This window comes from Capricornis sumatraensis, chromosome 8 (genome assembly GCF_032405125.1).
Source record: "Capricornis sumatraensis isolate serow.1 chromosome 8, serow.2, whole genome shotgun sequence".
In the NCBI taxonomy this organism is placed as follows: domain Eukaryota; kingdom Metazoa; phylum Chordata; class Mammalia; order Artiodactyla; family Bovidae; genus Capricornis; species Capricornis sumatraensis.
The window spans coordinates 69,122,616-69,149,105 of record NC_091076.1 but is presented as its reverse complement, the minus strand read 5'-3'; the positions used below and the strand labels follow the sequence as shown (position 1 = coordinate 69,149,105).

At 36.2% G+C, this 26,490-nt stretch overlaps 3 protein-coding genes across 4 annotated transcripts in view; 1 reads left to right on the top strand and 2 right to left on the bottom strand.

Annotated features, from left to right (window-relative positions):
- Window positions 1–26,490, top strand: part of NF1 (neurofibromin 1) — a 248,098-nt gene that overhangs the window by 171,405 nt on the left and 50,203 nt on the right. The gene's annotated exons all lie outside the window — the stretch shown is intronic.
- OMG (oligodendrocyte myelin glycoprotein) lies at window positions 5,896–7,218 on the bottom strand. Its single transcript, XM_068979042.1, has one exon. It carries the CDS (start codon window positions 7,216–7,218, stop codon window positions 5,896–5,898), a length of 1,323 nt encoding a protein of 440 aa, XP_068835143.1.
- EVI2B (ecotropic viral integration site 2B) lies at window positions 16,144–24,424 on the bottom strand. The gene is made up of 2 exons (XM_068978576.1): window positions 24,330–24,424; window positions 16,144–17,573 (listed from the first exon to the last, which is right to left on the bottom strand). Exon 2 carries the CDS (start codon window positions 17,558–17,560, stop codon window positions 16,190–16,192), a length of 1,371 nt encoding a protein of 456 aa, XP_068834677.1. The 5' UTR covers window positions 17,561–17,573; window positions 24,330–24,424; the 3' UTR covers window positions 16,144–16,189.

Below are 26,490 nucleotides of genomic sequence, written 5' to 3'. Positions count from 1 at the left end.
ATATTAAAAAACAGAGACATTACTTTGCCAACAAAGGTCCATCTAGTCAAAGCTGTGGTTTTCCCAGTGGTCATGTATGGATGTGAGAGTTGGATTATAAAGAAGGCTGAGTGCTGAAGAATTGATGGTTTTGAACTGTGGTATTGGAGAAGACTCTTGAGAGTCCCTTGGACTGCAAGGAGGTCAAACGAGTTAATCCTAAAGGAAATTGGTCCTGAATATTCATTGGAAGGACTGATGGTGAAGCTGAAACTCCTGTCCTTTGGCCACCTGATGCAAAGAACTGACTCTTTGGAAAAGACCCTTATGCTGGAAAAGATTGAATGTAGGAGGAGAAGGGGATGACAGAGGATGAGATGTTTGGATGGTATCACCGACTCGATGGACATGAGTTTGAGCAAGCTTTGGGAGTTAGTGATGGACAGAGAAGCCTGGCTGTGCTGCAGTCCATGTGGTTACAAAGAGCCAGGCATGACTGAGCTACTGAACTGACTGACTGACTGACTGACTGAGACATAGTTGTTGAAGATTTTTGGTGTTCTTTTGTTGTTGTTTCGTTTTTAGGAGAGAAAGAGCCTGTTTGGTTAGATTTACTGGAGAACAGTCCGAGGAACAATTAACCATACAGAGCTAACGTAAGCTATATATGCTTCCAAGAAATCTGATAGTACTTCTCAGTCTCTGATCTATATGTCATGATATCCTCCAGTTTCTTAACCTCTCCTTCCTTATTCACAGTTTATTTTGCATCATCTCATTTTCTTACTCAACCTAGAACCCTTGGACACCTATTTCAATTGTTCTTTTTTTATACCTCTTGTATTTTTCCAAGACAAAACAGGCAATAAAAAATACTTGGTATACATATAAGCATTTCCACATATTTATGTTTTTTGCTTGTATACATAGTCCTATAACACATTTATATAGTTTTCACTCTGTCTTTGTAGTATTTGCATTTTCTACATTTCAAAGTTAAAAAAGAAACTACATAAATATTTGTGTTGGTCATGTAATATTCTGGCCACACTTTACTAATGATAGATACTTGGCATTCTGATTTTCTTGCTGTTTGATATTTACCTAGAATTTACTAGATTAAAGGTTAAAATATTTTAGGTGTTTGATCACTGTTTTGTTGCCCCACCTCACCCCTGTAATTGATATACTGTTAAAAATATGCAGATTATGACTTTTTGAATCAGGCACAAGCCACCAACTCAAGGTTGGCAAGTAGCGCCCTCAATTTCTGAGGAAAGTGAAAACTCTTGGGGTTATTTTGATTGAAGGCTCAGTTGCAGTACATTCAGACGAAGTCACAGGATTTTATTACTTAGAGATCCCAGAAATGTGGGGCGGAGAGGGGTGGAGGCAAGCATCCACAGTGAGCTGGGGGAATGGCAGAGCAGTCCTCTGCCCCGGGTCAAGAGAAGAAGAGATAGAGCACCTCCTGTAAGGTGGTTGGGGTGACAGTCCCTTAACTGTTTACAGGCTCAGTTCTATATGGTTATTTTAAAAGGTTCTCCAGGAAAAGCAACGTGGGAAATTATGGTGGGAATCCTAACTTAAGTCCTTATCTAAATGTCCAGCCACTGGGCATGTGTAGTGTTGTCATACTGTAAAATGCTTAGGCAGCAACTCAAAATAGCTATTTTCTCATCACAGTTGCCAGTTACTTTTCAAAAGAGTTGTACCAATATGTGAATGTGGCTGTTTTATTGTGTCTTCCCCAGCATTGATTTTTATTACTTAAAAAAATTGCTTGCTGATTTAGTAATGAGCATAGCGTCACGTTTTATTTTTCTCAGTTATTATGTGATTGCCATATTCCCCATGTATTTGTCAGTTTGTCACTTCCTATCTTGTAAACATTTCTGTTTGTGTCCTTCACCCACTTATCCATTGGGAAATTTAAGTATTTCTCTTAATCAATTTTATGAGCATTTGATTAGCAATCTCCTTTATGTTTTTCTCTGAGTATTTTTCATCAGGCTTATTAGTTCCAACATAAGAAATTTGGGGTTTTGTATAAACTATTGGTGATTTGTGTTTTTTTTTTTCTTTTTCTAATTTAAAATAAGAGCCTTTCACTGAGAGATTCATATCTTTTTTTATTCTTCTGTTGGTTTTAAGACTTCCCTTTTTATGTTATCTTTTTTAGTTCACTATGTAGGTGTATCACATGAAGTGAGTATTGAATTGGACTCTTTCCAAATTTTCCCAGCATTGGTTTTTGAATCTTTACTTTCCCCTTTGATTTTTGACTTTTTCCACTGTTTGAGAATGTACTACGTGGTAGGCACTATTCTAAGCACTTTACGTGTGTTAACTCATTTTTTCCCTCACAACAACCCTTTGAGGAAATGGAAGCACAAAGAGTTTCTTAATTGTTGTGTGCTCTAATTGTGCTGTCATTTCTATATTATAGTTATCTTCTTTTTTATTTTTATGCCACGACCACTCTGCCTTAATTTTTACAGCTGACATAGAAAGGCTAAGATCTTTCTATTTTTTCCTTTTTCTGTTCTTTCCTGCTTATTTTTCCAGATGGACTTGAGTATTTTATTCTAAAAAGAATCTCATTGGAATGTTTATCAGAGTTGGCTTAATCCATAAATTATCTGGAATTAATTCATCTTTACAACATCAATCAAGGTGTGTCTCCTTTGGTTAATCTTTGCTCTTGGTACATTCCAGGTGCTAAAAAAATTCTTCAGTGAAAGAATAAATGAATGGGAGACCTTTGTTTATCATCTCTTATCAAGTCTTGGTTTATACATCTCATTAATTTTTTTAAAACTTTTCTCCATTTGGTCCTGTACATTTCATGTGAATGTTTTTCTTGGCATTGTATATTTTGGTTTATTAGTTGCTGTCATGAATATAGTATCCTTTTCCTATAATTTCCCAATTATTTGTTGCCAGCATATGAGAAAATGATTAATGTTTGTATACTTGTTATTAAAGTTGTTCTTCTGAAGGCATTCCTGAGGGACCCTTTAGATAGATAATAATCATTTCACCTGTTAATAATAACCATTTTTATTTTTTTCGATAATTTTATCTGTTGTTTTTGTTCTGGAATTTCCCAAATAATATTTAAAAGATGGTTGATGATAATGGTCATTGAAGAACACATATTTGAGATCTTTTAAGTTAGCAATAGGAGACATTTTATCATTCTGCTCTCATAAGTGAATGTTTCTCTCTTTTCTGGGTCCCATCTCATTAACATCTGAACTTGAACCCTGGAGGGTGGAAAAGCAGGACTGAAGCAAATATACCATTTTGCTCTCTTGCTCTTAGAGCTTGGGTGTTGACATACATGGGAATTTCTCAACGCACTGAGCTTGGACATAGACATGTAACAGCAGGATTACTGCATATAGAATGTGGGGGATATGAATTATGCCATTTATTCCTTAGGAATAGATACCATCTATGAATAAGTTCTGCTAGCCCATTTTATGGGTTATGAAGCTGTGGCTTAGGACATTGGTGACTTGTCCAGGGTTATATAGCTGAGAAGTGTCAGAGACAGGATTTAGGGCTAGAAGATTTGACATCAAAGCACACATTCTTCACCATGACTTTATCCCTTATTACATTTGTTTTTGTGTTTGTTCTCTTATATGAGTTCTCTTGACTGGTGAGAAACAAAGTTACTTGTAAAATAAAATCAAACCTTCAGTATGGATGGATGGACCTTACGAGTTTGAGAGATAGATGCTGAGGACTAATGCATTTTGAATGTTTATGGAGCCCAATAATACGGTAGTTCTTGTTGTATTGGCAAGTAGTGATCCCGCCTCCATTATTAATGATAAGAATACAATTTCCATGGAAGTATATAATTACTATCTAATTACTGTACTTCTTTCTGAGGACTTAAGAGTCTGTGTGGTTGACATGTGTTGTGCTGGTAAATTTACTGTATTTTTTTCCTGCATTTTGCAGATATGTCAATAAGATTGGCATAATTTATAGGTGCTGCTAATGCTATAGTATATAAATTACACTTTTTGGTCATTTTTGCTCATAGGATTTCTAAAACAACATTGAATTTTTGGCACCCTCAGAGTGAAAGACAATTAACTCTAAGAAACCTATTTTCTGTGGAGTTCAGAGTGTGTATTTTTAAAACAAGATGCAAGTGTGTGGTAGAGTAGGAAATACCTAAGCAATTAGCCTCTACCATTGATGGTGAAGATACTAGATCAGTATTGGAAGGGAGAGGAGGCAGCTTACCCATTTTAAAATCATTTAGGGGACTATCTCAAATAACTCCTTTTCTTCATGGTGAAATTCCCTCCTGACAATAGTGAACCAAGTAGATTTGCCAGGGCAGAAAAATGTCTCAGAGTCACTGTACTAATAAGTCAGTATAGGAGAGGAATTGCTTTACTGAAGCTTAAGAGTAATTTTTCCATAAGCCTGCCCCTTAAAAGAAAGAAAAAATGAAGAGCACATAAGATTGTTACTTTTCTGTGTCTCTGAATAGAAATGTTCCCAAATGTGGAAAGAAAACTATCTTAATTTTTAAATTTCTTTCTGTACTCCTTTCCCAACTCTTAAGAATGCTTGAAATAGATTCCTCCTTATGGCACAAATTAAATTCCTCATTTGTGGCTCACCAATTTCAGTTATGCTGTCTTGCATCTTAATCTAGCCTTGTTTTCAGGGCTTCTTTTTCTGACTCTTGGCTATTACTTATGTTTGTCTCTTAATTCAAACAATGGCTTACTTTGTATCAGTAGACAGTTCTCAGTTTCCTTCTAGCTGAAGTCCCAGTGCGGTTTGACTCGGAGTATCCGGATCTGTCTCATGCCCAGTTCTAGTCCTGTTGCTTGCTTTATTGGTTTCATCACCTGGTTGTAGCACCAAATGAATTCCAGCCTTTTTTGGCTTTTCTCCTTTTCTTTTCCTCTCCCTCCGTTAGTACTGCTGGTGTTCGTTAGACCCCCATGATTTTATCTTGAAACTAGTCTTTATTTTGACTTAGGTAAGTCAGATTCTAACTTCTATGTACAAAAGATAAATTTCCCTCTCCTGCTCATAGAAGACTTTTAACTGTGTAATTATTTTAATTTTCTGCTAATGAACAGTTTGTTAAATATTCACTAAAACTGTTCCTTCTTTATATGTCTTTAAGTTTAAATTTTTATTTATTTTTAATACTTTTCTACAGTGCAAAAAAACAAAGCCATTAAACTTTCCTTATTAAAATGCAAAGCCTAGTGTCCTCTAGCTTTTTGAAGAGCTTTTGTCCATTATATAATCTGTAAAGTAGCCAAGAGTTCCTCAGAAGCAGGACATCATTTAGATTGAAAACAACTATGGCTTGTGTGTAAAATAATGATGTGCCGTTACCATTCACGGGGAGGCAACCACAGTTTTACTTTAGTGGCAGAATGCTTGGATACCTCCAGTATTATATTTGCCATAGAGACTTTACCAAAGTACCTTAGAGCAAAAAAGTTTGTCATGTCATTTCTAGTAAGTAGATTAAGTTGTATGACTAGAAAGCCAAGTGACACAGTTATGAGCATAGACCTTTTATTTTTTCCCAGATGTTTGACAGTGTAAACATACATAAAATACATATTAAAGTTTAGATGCTTTATATTTTGTGCAGTAAATTGAAGCCTTAAAAAGAAAACACTTCATTTTTTAAAAAAGGAAACTCATTAGTTTTACTTCATTAAGACAGTAAAATAGCAGCAAGTACCAAGACATTGTGCACTTCTTTTATTTAAGACAAGTTACTTCATTTACATCAGAGTCAGAAACGGTAATACTTAATATAGCTTGAGTCACTGGTTAGATAGGGGAATATTTTCCCAGCTGTACATCAGGGAGGAGTTCATTCATTAAATTTCAGGAAAGTGCAGACCCTCAGACAGCCAGCATGACCACAGCATTGAGCATTAAGAGAAACGAAGCATTTGCTTTCCAAGCACTTGCCACAGAAGGTAAGCGTGTCTTTCCATCTGTGGTTGTCTCTTCCCTCCGTAAGTTAAGGGTTGTGCTTTGTTGAGGCATTTCAGAGAAATCACTTGGCATGCCACTAGTAATACTTAGGGTCATGGGTGTTGGGGATGATTTTGTTGAGCTAGTGAGGCTTGTGTTTGTAACCATTCCATCTTGGAGATGAATAGTTAGAGTTGCAGCAGCTGCTTCACGTGAATTGATGGTTTCTGTGGATGTATCTTCTGGATAGGGCACAAAAGCCTTGTCAGTGCTAGTCAAGGTGGTATCTTTGCTTAGAGTGGCACCAAATGTTGTTTCCTTTGTTCGATATTGTTTGGGTATTTTGGTCACTTTGGACTGAGTTACCGTACTCAGAGAGTTAATGGTGTCCACTGTCTGTATCCCACTTACAGTGAACAAGCTTGAGGTAAATCCAGAAGGTGTGGGGTATATGTTATGTTCCTTCAAAGATGATATTTGGCTAGAACAGGGAGTCCCTATTACATGGGCTTTCGTTTCCATCATCCACTTAAGTAAATAAGTAATGTTTTGGTGGTGGTCACATGACCACCTGTTATTGTAAAGGGTTATCTCTTGCAGTTGAAAGAGTTGGTCAAAAGCTTGATCTGGAATGAATGTGAACTTATTGTTGTGCAGGTAAAGATGTGTAAGATTTGTCAGGTTTATTAATGTTCCTGGAAGGATTTGTGTCAAGGAATTGTTAGACAGGTCCACAGTGTGTAGTTTGGAGGGCATGTTGGTTGGAACTGTCCAGAGTTTGTTACTACTGAGGTTGAGAACCTCGAGACTTCTTAGTGTATTTTTAATGAGGACAACCTTTTCCAGCATATTCTTAGAAACATCCAGGTATTTAAGGTTCCACTGATAAGCAGTATCAGATTTTTCAAGCAGTTTAATGTTGTTGTTAGCAGCAGACATATTCCAGAGGGACCGAGGTAACTGAGCAGGCAAGCTTTCAAGCCTGTTATTTGAAATGTCCAGGGTCCTCAGATTGGTGTACTGGGTTAACTGGTTATGCAGATCAGTAAAGTGGTTATAAGACAAGTTTAAATGGATAATATTCTCTTGCAGTCCAGATGGTAATGTAGTCAAGTTTCTGCCTGAACAGTCCACACGCCTGTGCCTCTCGGTGCATATACATTGGAGAGGACAAATGCATAAAACACCAGGTGTGAGAGACAGAAGGATGAACAGGCTGGGAGACATTTTCAATATCTGATATTCCATCAAAGCCTGGAAACAAACAGATACACCCTTCTTTTAATATGCAAATACAATTAGGCATCTGCATGGGTCAGTTAGCATTAGGCAAAATTTTCAATAAACCTCGTTGTTGTTGAGTTCTTTTATAATTGTTCCAGTGATTAAACTAACAAAGCTCCCCTTCATTTATAGTCCAAATGCTTAATCCTTCAACTGGGGCTATGTGGTAGAGACAGACTCTCTCCCCCTACTCTCTTCTGTATTTTCTCCTTTCTATAAGACATAATCTGTCTTATTTATCTTCCTTGAGACTTGATAAAATTGTATTCTTGGCAAATAAAAATCCTAAAGAATCTTAAGCTGTTATTATTTTTTTATGTTATTCTTCCTGATTCAAATGGGGAAAAATGGCTGTCATGTCTGTTTTGGTGTTTTGTTTTGTGTTTTCTTCCCTTAAGATCTCTGCAGTAATGAAATAGTCAGTGTGTATATATAAGATGGATTTTATTTAGATATTAAGACAGTACTTTGAAATTCACCTTCATCTTCTCAGGATAAATATATCCTTGCAAAACATTTTAAGGCACTTGAAAAATCTGACTAACCCCATACCTTAACATCTCACATTTTATAAAGTGATTTCTGTATATTTCAGTGCCGAGTCTAAAGGAAAACAATGTGTATATTTACAAAGTGAATGAATATTAGAAAAAAAATCCCTCAACTGACACTGCAGCAAATTTCTGGTGCATGCACTTGCTATTGAATATATATTCAATCCTAACGTTGACTTTCTCTTAAAAAAAGAAAAAAATTCTGAAGTCGATTTTTTTTACTGATTTAAATAACAGCTTACCATAGTGTCGTCTTCAACATCAGCATCTCATTTTCTCCGGGAAACTTAAGCTTAAAGGTCTCCTTGTTCTGGAAAGTAGGAGCCGCTTCTGGCTGTGGGCTGTGCTTGCCTGCTCAGCTGCATTGTGTTGCTGTGAGCTGAAGCTCTGCAACCACCTGATCAGTACCACATAGGAGGACTGCAGAGCTGTCATTGGTGCTGACTCAAATTTATTGCAGGAGGTGCACACGCGACAGAATGAACCCCGAAAAAATCTTTTTTTTTAATTTACAGCATTGAGTGTACCCATATAGCTCAGATTTGCCATAGGAAGGAAAACCTCGTGGACTTTAGACCTGGCCCTGCTCATTTCTGTGTATTTGTCTGAGCTTCGGCTTCACATTTTGACATTTACCTCGTGGAGAATTCGTGGTTCTTTGCTCCTACTTTTCATGCTTTTTATATGTTGAAAAATGCTAGAAATGAATTTGACCTTCCTTGTGGATGGTTTTCTAAGATTTTAGTTTAACTGTTTTTTAACTCTGTCTTCTCAATTTTTTTTCCCCTGAAATGGTACAATTGTCATGTCACTTTTAAAAATAACATCTGATTTTTTTATGTGCTCCCCTAGTGTGGTGATTATTATGTACAATCACCTTTTCAGATTTATCATCCACTTAACTGTTCATCTTTTGGGGAAGTACAAAAGTACTTAAATATGATTATTTTATCTTTATCTTTTTGATACAAAGGATTATTTTACCCAGGCTATACACAAACGAGGGAGGCTATGTTTTTAAATGAACGTCTCATTTTTCTAAATTATCAGTTCATGTGGTAACGTAAATGTATTTTATTTTATGTCTTTTGGATTAAGGATTTTTTTTCTTCATGAAGTTACTTTGGTGAGTGAATATGAATATTATTTTCTCCAGAGACATCTTTGGTAATATATGAATGACTATTTATTTGATTTTATGTCTTGAAAATAATAGCATAAATTTTTAAATGATTTCTTCAGAATGTTTTACATTTTCTCTTACTGAGAAAACAGTTTGTAGTTCTTAAATTACACAAAATAATGTAAAAGGGAAGTTTTTCATTAGGGGCTGTATAAAATTAGATTTAAGATCACTTTAGCTCTACTCTTTAGTGGACCAGTTGTGTAAATAATCTATTAAAAGTTGAAGCTAATTTCTAGAAGAGCCAACTTACCTTAGAAAAGAAAACAAGGTAATGACAGTTTCTTTGCCAAATTGTTACCATTTGAAAACCGGAAGGTATGGGGCTTCCGTGGTGGCTCAGTAGTGAAGAGTCTAGCAGTGTAGGAACCACGGGTTCCACAGGTTTGATCCCTAGTTGGGGAAGGTCCCCCAACCCCCGGAGCAGCTGAGCCCACATGCCACAACTACTGAGCCTGTGATCGAGAGCCTGGGAGCCGCAGCTACTGAAACCCACACGCTCTAGATCCTGTGTTCCACAACAAAAGAAGCCACTGCATTGAAAAGCCCGAGCACCCCACCTAGAAAGTAGCCTCTGCTAACCACAACTGAAGAGAAACCCTCACAGCAGTGAAGACCCAGCACAGCCGAAAATAAAGTAAAATTTAAAAGTAATAAAAAACCAGCAGTTATTGGGCTTCCCTTGTGGCTCAGCTGATAAAGAATCCACCTACAATGCAAGAGACTTGGGCTCGATCCCTGGGTTGGGAAGATGCCCTGGAGAAGGGAAAGGCTACCCATTCCAGGATTCTTGGGCTTCCTTTGTGGCTCAGCTGGTACAGAATCTGCCTGTAATGCAGGACATCCCGGTTCGATCCCTGGGTTGGGAAGATCCCCAGAAGGGAAAGGCTACCCACTTCAGTATTCTGGCCTGGAGAATTCCATGAGGTTGCAAAGAGTTGGACAAACTGAGCGACTTTCACTCACTCACTAGCATATTACATATATAGAAAATCTCTTTATGTCTGTTTACTAAATCCTTTATTTTTCTCTAAATTACATTTGCCATTCTTTTACCCCAAATTTTACCCTAAATATACTCTGAGTCATGTTTTATATGAGATTAATGTTCCTAGAAAAGTACCTACATTTTAAATGTCTGTAGTGTTCAAAATTTATTATTGATTAGGTACTTTATTCCCACTTTACTTTGAGGGTTCAGCCTTGAACTCTTTAAGATTCTTTCTGTGAATTTAAGAAGCCACTCATCAATCTTAGTGCTTAATAATAATGTTTCAAAAATACTATGTTCAACAATATTGTGGAAATAAGGAATGAGAGTTTTGACACTTCAGTTTCTGTGTAGGTATGTATGTTAAACTTCACAGGAAGTGACTGAGGGTCAGTTGTTGTTGTTTAGTCGCTAAATTGTGTCCAGTTCTGCAACCCCATGGGCTATAGCCCACCAGACTCTCTGACCATGGGGTTTCCCAGGCAAGAATACTGGAGTGGGTTGCCATTTCCTTCTCCGGGGATCTTCCCAACCCAGGGATCAAACCCTCATCTCCTGCATTGGCAGGCAGATTCTTTACCACTGAGCCACCATGGAAGCCCTGGGGGTCAGTTTACCAAACACTTAAATCTCTCCTTTTAATTTTAGGAAGTCTTATTATATCCATGTGGAAGTAGAGTCATCCAGTTCCATTATACTTATTAGTACTTTTTTTTTTTTTTTGAAAGAAAGAACATGTTATTTCAGTAGCTAGAGGATCATATGAATTTGTGTTTAGGCTGTATTGAGATCAGATTTTGCCACATATGATAGAAAATTCCAATATAATAGTAGTAGCAATGTTTCTTATTTTAAATTTGGGGACATGTGAGGTTGTTTCTGTTATTCAGAGATTATTGGAAAATTCTCAAAAAGAAAAAGAGGGTGGAAGTACTATTTATAGCCATACCACCCTGAATGTGTCTAATCCAGAAGCTAAGCGGGATCAGGCCTGGTTAGTACTTACATGGGAGAAAAAGGGAAGTACATTTTATTTATTTTTTGATTTATTTAAAAATACATATATTTTGGCTGTGCTAGGACTTCATTGCTATGTGCATGCTTTCTCTAATTGTGAAAAGTGGGGCTACTCTTTATTTGCGGTACAGGCTTCTCACTGTAGTGGCTTCTCTTGTTGGGGCACAGACTCTAGGGCATATGGGCTCCAGCAGTCGCAGCTCACAGGCGCCAGAGTGCTGGCTTAGTAGTTATGGCACACGGACTGGGTTGGTCCGCTGCATGTGGCATCTTCCCAGACCAGGGATCAAACTGGTGTCCCTTGCATTGCAAGGTGGATTCTTAGCCACTGAACCACCAGGGAAGTCCAAGAAGTACATTTTAATGCTCTTGAATTGAAACCATCTGTCCTTATGATTTTAGAAATTCTCATGAAATAAAATAATAGTATATTACTCCAAAAAATAATTTTTTGCAGTCTGAAGTGTTTGTTACAAAATTATTTTAGATGTTATTCAGACACATTACATTTTATAAAAGTCTGTCAAGAACTACAGTTGTTTATGCAACTATTGTATTCTAGACTAAGCAGTAAGTTAATTTACATATTCTTCTGTGAAACACGCTGCTCTAGGATATATTACCCCCACATTGTGAGAAGTAGAACAAATTACCTGCCAAGGGACAACTCACCCAACAGTTTGGCAACCCAATTCGTTTATCTTTGTTACTTAAGTTGATAACATTTATTGTGCTTGAGAGTGAAAGTATTATATTCTCTATTTTTAGTAATACAGACTGAATTTACTGCTGAAAACAGCTAAGAGTACTGAATAAAGTATTATAAAAGTATGGAAGGACTGACAAGATAGAAATTATCAAGTCAAAATTCAGAAAGGACCTTTCTCTTACCTCACCACCCTTTTCCCCCCATGCCACTGGCTTGTTGTCAAAACTCAGTCACTTGTTCCCTAGGATGTCCCTCATCTGGATTTATCTGTTTGCTTCCTTGTGAAGATTTAATTTGTTCCTCTGTCCTCATATTTCCTATAAATGGTTTCTAACAGCATTACATAGCTGCTTATTTATATCATCCCACAGTAGTTTCAAAATAATATCAAGTATTGCTACAGACAATTAGTTTACAGACTACTGAATAAAGTTTAAGATTTGTTGCAGCCTTCTTTGTTTTAGAATGTATTTCACTAAGGATGTATAGTCAATTCTGTGTCCTAATGCAACTTGAAAGAAATAATTGTTTTCTCTGTATCTTTATATCACCAACTTTATGTAAAGTTCGTGTTTCAGTTGCTTAGCAGTTTCTAGGGACTGTGCAAGTCAAAAACAAGGTACTTTCAGGAAAATTTTGCTTCTCTTTCCCCTCCACCCTATTCCTTTCCTCTTCCGATTAGTGACTGTTTTTATTATTGATAGCTTTTGATTGTATCGTAACAGTATTTCTTTTTGAAAACCCAACAAAAATATGTATGTATGTATCATATCTTCTTACCCCCCTCCTTATATAAATGGTTACTACATGTCTTGTTCTTTTTTTCTTCATAATATATCTCGAAGATCTCCCCATGTCTGCGTATAGAGGTCTTTCACATGCATTACATGATTCATAGTGCTGCATTTGGGAGTGTACCATGGTTTATTTAACCACTGCCCAGATGGGCATCTGGATTGTTTCTAGACTTTTGCTATTACAAATAATGCCACACTAAATACCCTTGCATCTAAGTAATTTTACATTTTGTCCAACAAGTCTTCGAGAAAAATTCCCAAAAGTAGGATTGCTGAGTGAAAGGAAAAGTGCATTTGAAAATTTCCTGGGTATTACCAGATTTCTCTCTGTAGATGGTACCATTTTGCAGTCTTACCAGCAGTGTGTCAGGGTGTCCAGTTCTAGAGACCTAGAGACTCTGTTGCTGAACTTCTGTATTTTTTTTCTTACTATGAGAAAAGTTGCATATCTTTGTTTTCAAGGATCATTTTAAATTTTTCTTCTATAACTGTCTTTTATATGTTTTGTGTATTTTTTCTAGTGTGTTGTGGGTATCCCTCCCCTGCCACATCTGTGTTTAGGTTTTTTAAAATTTAGGGTTATTAGCCCTTTGTCTTAATTTAAGTTGCACATTTTCCTTTGTCTTAATTTAAGTTGCACATTTTCCCCCAGTTTGCCCTTTGTCTTTTGACAAAAGGTTTTTTTTTTATGGTGTTTGTTTTATTTTACCTCTAAAAGTTTTATGTAATGGATTTCCTTTTTTTTTAAGTAGTACTTTTGGATTTCAAGTCTCAAGTAGAAAGATTTGTCCTACTTTCAGATTATAAAGGAATTCACTCATATTTCTTCTATTATTTGTATAATTTCATGTTTTATGTTTAGATTTTGGATCTATTTGGTGTTTGTTCTAATGTAATATGAAGTATAGATCCAATTTCATCATTTTCCAAACATCTATCCAGTTGTCCCAATAATCATTTGAGATTTAAGTCTGTTTCTGGACTTTCCATTCTATTCCACTGACCTGGTTATCTAATCATGTACTCGTATTACAATGTTTTACTTAGAGATGACCATATATTTCGCTACTTCTACTTTTTGTTCAGAACTAGTTGATAACAACAGTTAAAGTCATTCTCATCTAATTCTTTGTGTTGCCCACTGCCAACACCAGATGGAATACACGTGTGATACATGTGTGTTGCAGTACATGAAGTAGATGCTTTTTGGTCCTGTGTTAGTGAAAAGAATTCTGAAACAGGGGTCAGGAGACAAACTCTGCTTTCAGTACCACTTGTAAGCAAGTCATCTACTCTCTATCAGCCCATTTTCTCAGCATTTAACAAATAAAAGGAGTTGAACTACATCGTCTTGAGAGTTGTCCCGAATCTCGTTAATACTGATCTGGTAAGAGCACTGCTGATGTGTAGTATGTAGTTGCACTTTTTATTCCCCTGTGCCTTATCCTTTTGCCATAGTCATGAAATAAACTTTCTCTTCTGGATCCTGCTTCTTTAATCTTTTCTGTATGTTTTTCTTTGTTCCAGCATTTTCTTTTCTCCTGTATGTCTTTTATTAGGTTGCATTTCTTTCTGCTGATTAGGCAAGGATTGCCACCATTTGGCTGCTCAGCTTCCACTGACCTCAGTAGGGAAAAATTGCATGCAATAAATGGGAATTGCTTTCCCCCTGGCAGAGAATTTCTTAAAAAACAAAAAGCAGCTGCTGACAGTAGTCTGTTCTTCTGTTATACAAAGAACTGAACAAGGAAATCTTCCTCTTTGGTGTTTGAAGAAATCAGACAAGCCTATGAGCAGGTCATCAGCTCTTGATTTACCTATGAGGGTTGGTATTTCCCAATACACTTTCTTCAAGAGGTCAGGAAGAAAGTGATTAAAAAAAAAAGAGAGAGAGCAGAATTGAGGAAAGAGCTCATTAGGTAACAGTCCTACATATAAAACAAGAAAGGTTATGATGGTTTAAGGCATGTCAAACTCTTTACCAACTTTAAAAACTTTATACCTTACTTACCCAAACTAGAATACTTAAAATTCAAAAGAATAATTGGAAATTCTTAAACTCCTAGTTGTTGCTGAATAAGTTAACCTTAAAAATGGTAAGTTTGAAAAACACATGAAAGAAACTTTTTAGGGAAGAGGGAGGGGGTTCAGGATGGGGAACCTGTGTATACCTGTGGCAGATTCATGTCGATGTATGGCAAAACCAATACAATATTGTAAAGTAATTAACCTCCAATTAAAATAAATAAATTTACATTTTAAAAAAAAAAGAAAGAAAATTTTTAGTGTGGAAGACAGAGGAAAACCAACATAATATTGACAATTAATATCATGCTTATTCAAGAAAAATAAGCTCAAGGTAATGTTTCTGCAAATAAAAAGGTTTTACTAATAAAGAGACATTCAGTGTCCAAAAGTCTGCTAGTTTTTATTAAGATTAAGCTTTGTTAGTTTCTTGAACACCAGTGCTACTAGTAAATGCATTATTCTGGAAAATTCCAGAACTATGAGCAGTTCACAAAGGGTAAGTTACCACTAAAGCCACCATCTTTCATTCTGAGTGTTTCCCTCAGGAGTTCAGGTAGGGATAAGGAGGAAGAATTCATACTTTTCCGCAGACAAGCACTTTTGCAGGCATGGGCTGGTGTCTCCACATGAGTAAGCCAGTGAAGCTATACCTTGACTTTAACAAAGATTGGGCCTACCCCCTACTCTGATAATTCATTATCACTTGTCAGGTAGTGAATAAAAGATGAGATTCTGTGTGAGAAAGGTGGTTTAAGAGTTTTTTGGAATGAAGCCATAGAGGTTTTGTTTTGTTTGTTTTTTAATAAGATTTCAGTTTGCTTGGGTGCTTGAGGCATATACAAAATCAACTGGGAATTCCCTAGTGATTCAGTGGTTAGGGCTCCATGCTTTCACTGCCAGAGGCCTGGGTTCAGTCCATGGTTGGGGAGTGCTAAGATCCTGCAAGCTATGTAGCCTGGCCAAAAAAAATAGAAAACATTTTAAAGAAGCTAGTTTTAAAATTTGTGCTCCCCCAACAAGATAGGAAAATGTCTATGTCTACATTTTATGGGCCTGCTTGTATTTTTTTCAGGGTAAGTGTCCCCAGCTCAGCTCTCCAATATGATGTTTTAATATGTTTGTCTTTCAGTTTCCAATGAGAGCTAAAAGGAAATTTATTCTCAAACACATGCGTTTTAATCTCTCATCCCCACAACCTTGGAATATTTATTTAATATCTGAGGTATTAATTTAAAACTTAAAGCTTTGTTTAAAACTTGGTGTATGTATTTAAATTCTCAGACACACTCCTTTTCAAATTTTGAAATGGAAAAATAAAGTTTAACCAAGGTAACTTTATACACAGCTTTTCAGGAAAAACAGATCTATTGGGTAATAATAAGTATATGTATGTTGCTTGTTTCCAAAATAGTTAAGTTATTGATACACATACCATCCACATTTGTAAAATATACCGTACATTAAAGTTAGGTCCTATAGACATAAATAAGTTCCACTTATATACATAGGCTTTGAGCAGATTTCAGGTAGTTCCTGAATAAAAATCAAAATTGGCTACCAATTGCCGTTTAATATATCTTATCACACGAAAAAAAAACAAAATATTGGAGTCCTTTGAGAAGAACAGATCAGTTTTAAAGCAAGTAGTAATATTTATTACAGTTCTGCAGGTGGGGGTGGCAGAGATTCATTGAGATCTTGATCAAAGTCAGGAGGAATAGGAAATTCCTGAAATTGGATCTCATTGTTGGAATCTTCCTGGTTTTTCATAAAATCTCCTGGTGGCACGGTCAAGTTAAATGAGTCAGGGGGAGGTGGAAATGACTGTTTGGACTCAGAATTATGATGTTCAGAAATTTGGTTGAGACAATCTAGAGATGGTGGGAGATTGGTGGAATCGTTTGGATGAGGAGATTCAGTTATCATCGTGGGTTTGTTGGGTTTGTTCCCCTCCTGTCCTTCGGTATCAAGAAGGGAAGCAGGTGGTGGAGGCAGATCTGCATCATCTGAAGAGGAAACAGCCGTGCCGATTGTTGATCCATCACCGCTGTCTTCTGATGTACCATTTGCCTGATCTTTTATTCTCTCTGTTTTGGGATTTTTAGAATCTTCAGTGTTTTCATTTGATTCAAACAACTTAATTTCTAAGTCATCTGCTAAAAGCGCACTTTTGCTTGGTTTCCAGACCATAAGTGAAATAATTGATGAACGTTTTGGGAATGCTTCATTTTCTCTAATGTTATCCAAACATACATCAGGGGTTTCGCCATCAGCAAACGGAGACCTGCCTGCCCAATTTTGATCATTTAACACCGGTTTTCGCAAACATTTCCATAATACAATCATGAGTATAACTACCAACATAGTAGTCAGAATTGTACCAATTAATATGGCTGCTATTGAATTATCATAATTGGCTTCCTTTGGGATATTTGTTGTACTGCTAAATTCGAAGTTGAATCCTGGTGTCTTCCTAGGTGAACTTTGGACAGTTGGTGTTGGTCGTATGGGTATACTATGAACAGTCGGGGTAATTGATTTTCTGGAAGAGGTGTGGGTAGATGATGGTTGTTGAGTAGGAATATAAACTGATGGTGGCGATTGTCTGGAAGAAGAATAGGCAGATGGTGATAGCTGTATGGCAGAGGTAAACACAGGCAGTGATGTTCCTTGGGAGGAGGTATTGGCTATTTGTATTGTTTTTCTGGTGACATTATAGACAAGTGGTTGTCCAGCAGAAGTATGTGCTGCTGGTTTCCCAGAAGAAGCATAGGCAAGTGGTGTTGGTTGTCCAGCAGCAGCTTTGGCAGTTGTTATTGGTTGTCCAGAAGATAAGTTGTTGAATTGTGTTGGTTGACTTGAAGGAGTCTCTATCGTGCCCTGAGAATTCGCCGAGATATATGGCATTGATGGTCTAAATAAAGTAGATTGTGGTTGCCTCTCTGTTGTAGTTGCTTCTGTCTCTGAGGAAAAAGTATCATTCAGATGTCCACAAAACAAAATTAAGATGAAATACTTGAGATCCATTTCAGAATGTTTCCTTTTTGCCAGTAGTTTTATAATAAAAGAAAGAAAGATAATTAGGTATCATTTAGTATTCATCATTCCTAATTTAGACTTGATATACTCCCAGCTAACATGAACAGCTCCTAAGTATACTGTAACTTATCATGTGACATTTGGACCCCAAAGGCAGTGGTCTCATAATTCTTTGGGAAGGTTTGTACGTGGCACTGTTGCCCCTGTGGGTTTATTGTGCTGCAGCCCTTAATTGTGTAGCCATGCATCCCAAATGCACGGGCTCCGTATGCTCGAGCCACGTGCACACTGCTTTCTCCTGTTTCCTGCTAGAAATACATTGATCCTGCTGCCTCGAAGGGTGCCAGTAACCATCTATTACTTAATCCAGTGGTTTGTTTTCTTTTTTTCTCTCTTGATCACATTTGACACCGTTGATTATTCCTTCACTGCTATTCGAGTAGCTCTTTGGAGTCATTTTCCTTTCATGTTCATCTCACTAGCTCCTGTTTTTTCTCTTGCATCCTAAATACAGTACTTTATATGTATTCTGTCTTCACTCTTCACTGCTTTTCTTAATCCTGAATCTATTAGGTTTCACCTCTCACCTTTAACCTCTAGCTACCAAACCTGTGTATCTAGCCTAAATTTCCTTAATTATTGTTCCATTTGTATAACTTCTTGGTGAACATTGCCATGTACATATCTCACTATCAGCAAATTCAGCGTATTTAAGTCAGAATACATCTTCATCTTAAAAGTGACCCTTCTCCTGACTTCTGTTTTTGCTAATGGTATTACCTTTGTGAGTTTCTCATGCCCACAACCTATTAAGTAACCTTTGCAGATATATCAGTGTCCAGGACAGTGTCTTTATATTAGAATCTCATATTTCTAAAGGATTCAATTCAACTCATACTTGACAATCCTAAAATGCTCTTTGAGTCTGGTTGAGGGAAGTGGTCTTGCTGCTACTTCATTTATTCATTGATTAGCACCATGTTTTTGTCAGGCTCTGTTCTGGTTTAGGAGATATCAAAATTAAAAAAAATTTTTTTTTCTAGTAGTAGAAAAAATAAATAAATCTAATTTGATAAGTTTTCTCAGAAAGGTATGCAAGAGATGCACAGAGGAACTAAGCTAGCCTGGGAAAGCTTCAGGGAAGGTTTCTCAGAGAAGTAAAACTTGAACTGAATCTTGAAAGGTCTGTAAGAACTAAGTAAATAAAATATTCCATCCAGGGGAACAACATACAGGCATAGGAAAACGAGGCATGTGTTTAAGTTTGTGGGGTAGGGTTACCTGTAGAATGTGGCAGATGCTAAAACTTAAAGAGTTTTTTCAAGTTTCATTTCTATTTCTGTGGCCTAAAGATCTGTCTAACCATAACTAGTCATTTAATTTCGCCTGGTCTCAAATGTCTTATCTCTAAAGTAAGGCTAGTTTTCAGCTCTGTATGTAATACTTGTTTCATACATCTTTAAACACAATGGTAACTGTTTGGTTATTTCTTAATATTAGGGAAATGAAAATCTCTGGGTTTTAAATCCTGGTCAATATGATTTGAAACTATAGTTTCTCTGTGATTTTTTAAGCCAGTCTGAGAGAGGTTTGATGGTCTATACAAGCCTTGATGGCAAGGTACAGTAACAGACAAGGAACTCCCTCAAGTTTGCAAAGAAACAGACTTTTTTAGCATATTTGAGTTGTTTTCATTGCTTATTCCTCTACCACTTAGTATATAGTGATGATAAATTACCCTATTTTAGTAGAGGAGAAGGAATGTGATTTTTTTTCCTATGTAGTCTCCTGCTTTTTATTTTCTCTGTAATACTTAAAGCTTTAATTTTAAAATATTTCTTCTTTAAATTCCCTTGCACACTGCTGATGAACTAATCTTCTGACAACCAAGTTTTATCAAGTCATTGCTCCCTTGCTTATTGTTGTTTAGTTGCTCAATCATGTCTGACTCTTTGTGACCCCATGGACTGCAGCACTTCAGGCCTCCCTGTTCTTCACCATCTCCCTTGCTTGAGGGTTCCCCATTGGTATCAAGGTAAAAATCTAAGCTGAGTTTTCTGCTTCTGGCCTGAGTTTACCAGTCCAGACTCATATCTCATGACTGAAACTTCTCATTTAGCCTCTTCCTCATCTTACATACTTCCTAAACACACACTTTTTCTCCCCTTAGCAGACACTTTTAATCATGCTATTCTTCACCCTCTGAGAGTGTGTGCTTTTTTCTAAACCTAGTCTCTTCCCTGTTCTGGTTGCCTAACTGTGAATCTATCATCATCTGTCAGACCTCAGCTTAAATTCCCTTATTAGACCAAATTCTCTATGACTGAGCACAGCCCAGAGAGCTCAGCCATTCCCTGAATTCCCTCTCGTTCTTGTTCTCTGTATGGTTCCTTGGATAATTCTTCATGTATGTACCTCACTCACACTTCTTTTCTCTCAAATAATTGTGTTTATTTTTTATTTCTTTTCACATATTCTTTTTGTTATCTCCATCACCTCAAATAAGATTATAAAGGACTTTGAAGAAGGCAGAAAATAACAAAGAAAAATCCTTATCTAGAACATCCTAAGTGCTGTACCATCTCAGGTGTTTTACGTACATCATTTTATTTAACTTTTACATAATTTTGTGAGAAAGATGGAGAAATCTTTGATTTACAGATAAAGAGACAAATTTAAATGTGTTAAGCAATTTGCCAAATGTTATGTCACTATTAGTGACAGATAGGGAATTTATACCCACAGACCCATCTGATTTTAAAGCATATGCTGTTTCTGCTACTCCAAATTGTCTCATGTTTTTGTATGTTGATTTCTTTACAGCAGAATGCTATATGTGTTAGCAGCTAAGTAAACAGTTAACCTATAATTGGGCTTCTTGGTTTCTTTTCCATTTCAGTATTTTGCTGTTTATTAATACTTCTTCCAGAATGTAATTGTTGTTGTTCAGTTGCTAAGTCATGTCCGACTCTTTGCAACCCCATGGACTGTGTAGCACGCAAGGCTCCTCTGTCCTCCTCTATCTTCCAGAGTTTACTCAAAATGTTCATTGAGTCAGTGATGTTATCTAACCATCTCATTCTGATGGTTACAATGTAAGCAGAGGTAAAATCTGAGTTATTAAATTATGCCTTCTATTCATTTTGTAAAGGGTTCAATAGGGAAAATTTTGAAACTTTTGGCATAAATATGGAAATTTAAATCATCTCTATATGTTATCATCCATGCAGTTCCTACCTACTGTTCTTACAGATTACCCCTTTCCCCAAAGAAGGCCTTATTAGAAAGTGTTATTCTTTAGAGATTCACTTTAGTTTTCTAAAAAATGCCATCCAGAGCAGCAGAAAACATAGGCCATGAATTATCTTCAGCCAAGAATGTGTCTTGTGACTTTTCTTAAAATTTTTAAAAACCCTTCACAGTTCCTTTTTTCAGTTAGCTAAAAAAGGCATTAGAGAAGGAAAGAACCCAGATAGGAACATAATTATAAGCCCAGTTGAGTTTGTGTGGTCAATTTTGATAGGGCATAGCCTCTTTTGTTAATAGGATTGTCATAGGACCTGAAAGTGTGTGAGATTTTCCACTTGTCATTTAAGGGTTACAGCAGTATTAAAACCAAATTCTGTTTTTTACCTATCCTACCCCTTTCTCCAGCTCTTCAGTTAGCTATACCCTCCTAGGGTCTGCTACATCAGAATGCTCAAATCTGTCTTAGAATTCCACTACAGCAATTCGGAATAGTCCAGAGAAAAGGAATAAGATTTAAAAGAAGAGTAAATGAGGGGGAGAGGTATAGTAGTGAAGAAACTGACTCTTTTTTTCTAGTTCAGTGACAGTGAGGGCAGTGTTATTACCAGTGCAGAAAGTTACTTAACATATGTGGTATATATATGTGTATGTATGTATGTATGTATATGTATATATATGCAGGCCATTTGTACCTGAAATACCAACATTACTTCTTCAGGAGAAAAAGGTAGAAAGAACCATAGAGGGGGCAAGGGAGTAAAAAGGAGGAGAAAATGTTGGATGCAATGAAATGAAAAAGGAATGCAAAGAAATAAAAAACAACACAAAAGATAAAAGTAAAGCCAAACAAAGGATAAAGAGCAAATACATGGAATAGGGAGGTAAATTGATTAGAGAAGGTATTGAAAGAAAAAAAAGTTAATAAAAGGCTGAAGAACAAATAGTGATTATATATTTAGCAAGAAGTTAGGGTAGAAGGTTAAAGCAAACAAAATTAGAAGTTGGGGGAGAAGACCAGAGTAGATGAAAGAAGGAACCACAGAATGCTGCTTTCTGTCTTTGCTGATGCAGGAATCAGCAGAGGATCAGTGTTCTCAAAATGGAGGACAGGCCTTAGATCACCCATCTTCTCAAACTCACTTACCTTTCATTTCAGAACTCCTATCTAAGCATCCTTAAGATTCCCTACTCCCCCCTGCCCCCCCACCCCACACCGTCTTTTGGCACTCGGAAGCTACTTGTTAATTACTCTAAATAACCTATGAACAATCTATATAGCATTTTTTCTAGAATTTCCCTAGTCTGCTGCTCAGGCAAACCCTGAGTTTGTCTACCTTTATATGGCAGTATTTTGCTCATTATTTTAGGTTGGGACTCTTGAGGTTTAACTCAGATCTTGGTTCTTTGTTTTTCCTGAATATTGAAAAAATTTTAGAAGAAAAACATCAGCTGTTTTAACTAAGCATTTGAGAGGCAGTTAAAGTAGGAGTCCCCTTAATGCATAAGTACATAAAGAGTTTAGCATGTAAAACTGATGCTAAATTGGATATGATAAGAGAGATGTTACTGTCTTTTAAAGAGGAATCAAGGAGATTTGGTGGGCATATCCTTGATAAGGTAAATATAGGTAGCAGTATCAAAAAATAACATCTGAGCTTCAGTTACTTTGTTATAATACAGATATAATAAAGTTTAGTGGTATTGTATCTCCTGCTAGTATAATTATGAAACCAGAAAAGGAAGAAGACAGCAATTCTGTATCTTGACGAAAAGCAGCAAGGGGAAATTAACTTTGAACTATGATAGGAATTATTTGATGACTATCTTTTATCAAAAAGAGCTGCCATTTTACTAAGTACATGCCAGATGTTTGGCACCGTCCCGTCTTAAGGAGGAAGGCGATGTTATCGTCACTTTACAGATAAAACTGAGACACAGAGAAATTGGATAATTTGCCTAAGTGTCACAGCTCTAAGTAGTGGCACTGATACAGAAAGCAGTCAGTCCTATATAAGATCTCTTTCCTTCCATTACATTCATAGTAAAATTCTGAAATAGGAGTGCTTTAAGAGGAAAAGAGATGTGAACTCTCTGGGAATAGATAATGTAAGTGACTTTTGGAGTTAGCTTTTTAAAAGGTTGGACAAGAACTACCAGAAAACCATTTTGGTCCTGTGACTAGGAAAACAATTATGTGAGTTTTGATTAGTTAGCCTGTAAACTGGCATAATTGGGATGACTTTTAAAGATTGGACATTGACAGGCATCAGATTTTCATTTAAAAAATTCAGACTTACTCAGAATTCATAATTTCCCTCTGAGTGAAATTATATAGGGATTAGTTGGAAAACACAGGCACTATTAAACCCTACATTTGAAATAGATTCTTTAAAAATATATAGATAAGCATTGTCCAAAAAATGATAAACATTTTTCTGTATTAATTTCTGTAATAGTTACTTAGAAGAAATCCAAAGTGGACTTCTATAAAAGAAAGTCATAAGTACTTTACGAAATGTTGAAGTAGGATATTACCCACTATGAATTTACCATTCTATGATATTATGAGTCTATGTAAATAAACTTTTGGCAATTTTTATTTTGGAGGATATTCGCTTTGCAAGTGGCCAAGTTACTCAAAGAAAACATCTTTTCTCCATGTTAGCAACTTTCTATTCTATGAGTTTTATTTTCCATATCTATTTTATACTGCTTACTAAAGACTCAGATAATATGTGACATAAATATGTAGTGATGAGTGTATGTCCACACATTTTACCATAGCAGTTTTTTTCTTAGCTTTAAAAATTAGTGATAATATTTTCATGTCATCATCATTACTAAAATTCTATTTGTGTAAAAAAGCATATTTAGTAATGATCATTGAGTGTCTCATCTAATCACCTTTGTTTATTTTTAAATTAACTGATGGTGACCATTCTTACTATGAAAACTGAAGGAGATTAAAAATAATTTAAACCTATGGATTATGTTATATATAGGAAATTTTCATATAAAGAAAATCAAAAATTTTTAACAGTTGGTATTTTGGGGTTGTAGATTCAGCCATAGCTCATGAATTCTAGTCTTATTTCCAACCCTTAGCTTTATCTGCCATGGCTGTAGTTTTATTTCTTTTAATTACAGAACTGAGGTCAACAAACATAATGATTGAATAAACTTTAAAGGGTTTATATTATATAAACCTAGGTGAAAATTTTTCTCCAAGGCAAGCTCAAAACTGAATTTTTAAAATTCCATGCAACAAAACCATAATACCTGTTACCTATCTTTAGACTATCAGACTTTAAGTTTAAAACAATAATAACATTTTAGTTTTAAAAATTGGAGAAGGAAATGGCAGCCCACTTCAGTATTCTTGCCTGGAAAATTCCATGGACAGAGGAGCCTGACTGGCTACAGTCCATGGGGTCACAAAGAATCAGACAAAAGTAAATTTTATATAAAACAAAGATCAAACCAGATTGCCTGTGTGAAATTGTCTTACCTTGGCTGTTAACTTCTTTTGCAGAAGGCTAAATTCTTGTTCTAACTGGACATTTTGGTGCTTTGGCTAAGAAAGCAAAAAGTGGTTCCGTTCAGATTAAAAATGATCCTCTGGCACATTGAAATAGGTTCTGTAGAGAAAGAGGAAGTTTATCAATAGTTCGTTGCGGAAGTGCAATAAGCCACAAAATGACTAAGAAAGTACTACTTTAACAGAGCTTAATTTGAAACACAATTTGGAGCTACAGGATTTGAGTGCTTTTAATTAACATTTATAAGTAAACATTTGAGACTCTCTAGTAATGTGATTCAGTCAGTTCAGTTGCTCAGTCGTGTCTGACTCTCTGAGACCCCATGGACTGCAGCACACAGTAATGTGATTATATAGTTTAAATATTTAAAATAGAGCCTTGGAGAGAAAGTTATATACGGAAAAACTGCCAGTCGGGTTACTACCCATAGTGAGATTTCTTTTCATAACGAATGATGTGTCCTGTTTACTTGTGTGACGATAGGCTAGTCGTTTTACTTCTGAATCACTGTTTCCTCCTCTGGAGGAATATTTCTGTTACTAGGTTTTGAGAGGATTCAATAAGATAAAATATATAAATGCCTTACACGCAGTTGGTAGCCAGTAAATGTTATTTCCTCTTATATAATTTAGGCTAAACCCAGGTAAAAGTATGATTAATTTTTTCCAAATAGTTTCCTAAATGATTTTAAAGTTCAAGTCCACAACTCTTTAATTACCCACAAATTAGGTAATTGTCAGTGCAAAGTAAAAATAAATTGGGAATCATCTTTTAAATAAGTTAACTAATAAGTATGTTGAGAAGAGTATGAGTCAGTATAAAAACACATTTCTTTGAGCATGTCACCTTCTAGACTCTCTCATCTGAAAAATAGAGATCATAATTCTTAATTTATAAATGTATTATGGGATTAAATAAATGTAAAGTGCCCAACATCACACCTATTATAGTAGATGTTCAGTTCAGTTCAGTCGCTCAGTCGTGTCCGATAGTAGATGTAGTAAGCATTAAACCATGCACTGCTTTCCCCTGGTCACTGCTGAGGAACACAGATAATTAAGACCTAGTTCTAAATTTCAGGGCACCTATAACCTGGTAGAAAAAGAAGATTTTTTTTAAAATATGCTATAAACTTATTTTATAGAATATAATTTGCTATATATATTGAATTGGCCAAACAGTTTGGGTTTTTCTGTAAGATGTTATGGAAAAACCCAAATGAACTTTTTGGTCAACCCAATATAATATAGAGTATGCTACATAATTTTTAAATGTGCTATAAATTTTTGTTTCACTATTTTTAAATCCCTAAATTAATAAGCATGTGGGCCATAGCACCCAATGGTAGAAAATTGTCCTTGTTCAAAAGTAACTTTTGAACTCAAAACATATCTTAACCTGTCATCTTTAAACAGTGGTTAAGTTTGGAAAGGAACCACTTTCATGAGCTACCATTGGATGTTGTCAGTCTGAAGATGTGTGTTAAATAGCCAAGATCAATTCAGTTCAGTTGAGTCGCTCAGTCGTGTCCGACTCTTTGCGACCCCATGAATCGCAGCACACCAGGCCTCCCTGTCCATCACCAACTCCCAGAGTTCACTCAAACTCACGTCCATCGAGTCAGTGATGCCATCCAGCCATATCTTCCTCTGTCGTCCCCTTTTCCTCCTGCCCCCAAGTAGTGAGGGATAAATTTTAAATATTTCTGCAATAGGAGCTTTCTGTTTTGTGTAAAGATGTTCAACATATGTGTTGCATAAGAAAGTAGCTGCCTAGTTAATTTCTAATTTTTAAAAAGACAATCATTTGTTTCCAGTTTCTTCATTCAAGGACTGCTTTGTGTTATCACTGTTTTTGTGCAGTCTCAGATTTTTGATATGCACAAAATGGGAGCTCTGCCCAGGTTCATTTCAAATCTGATCCTTTTTACCCTTCAAAAGATAATCTGCCGCTGCTTAGTCACTTCAGTCGTGTCCGACTCTGTGTGACCCCATAGACGGCAGCCCACCAGGTTCCCCTGTCCCTGGGATTCTCCAGGCAAGAACACTGGAGTGGGCCGCCATTTCCTTCTCCAGTGCATGAAAGTGAAAAGTGAAAGTGAAATGGATCAGTCGTATCTGACTCTTAGCG

Coding starts and splice junctions, on each gene's coding strand:
- OMG (XM_068979042.1), bottom strand. CDS start 7,218: ATGGAATATCAGATATTGAAAATGTCTCCCAGCCTGTTCATCCTTCTG.
- EVI2B (XM_068978576.1), bottom strand. CDS start 17,560: ATGGATCTCAAGTATTTCATCTTAATTTTGTTTTGTGGACATCTGAAT.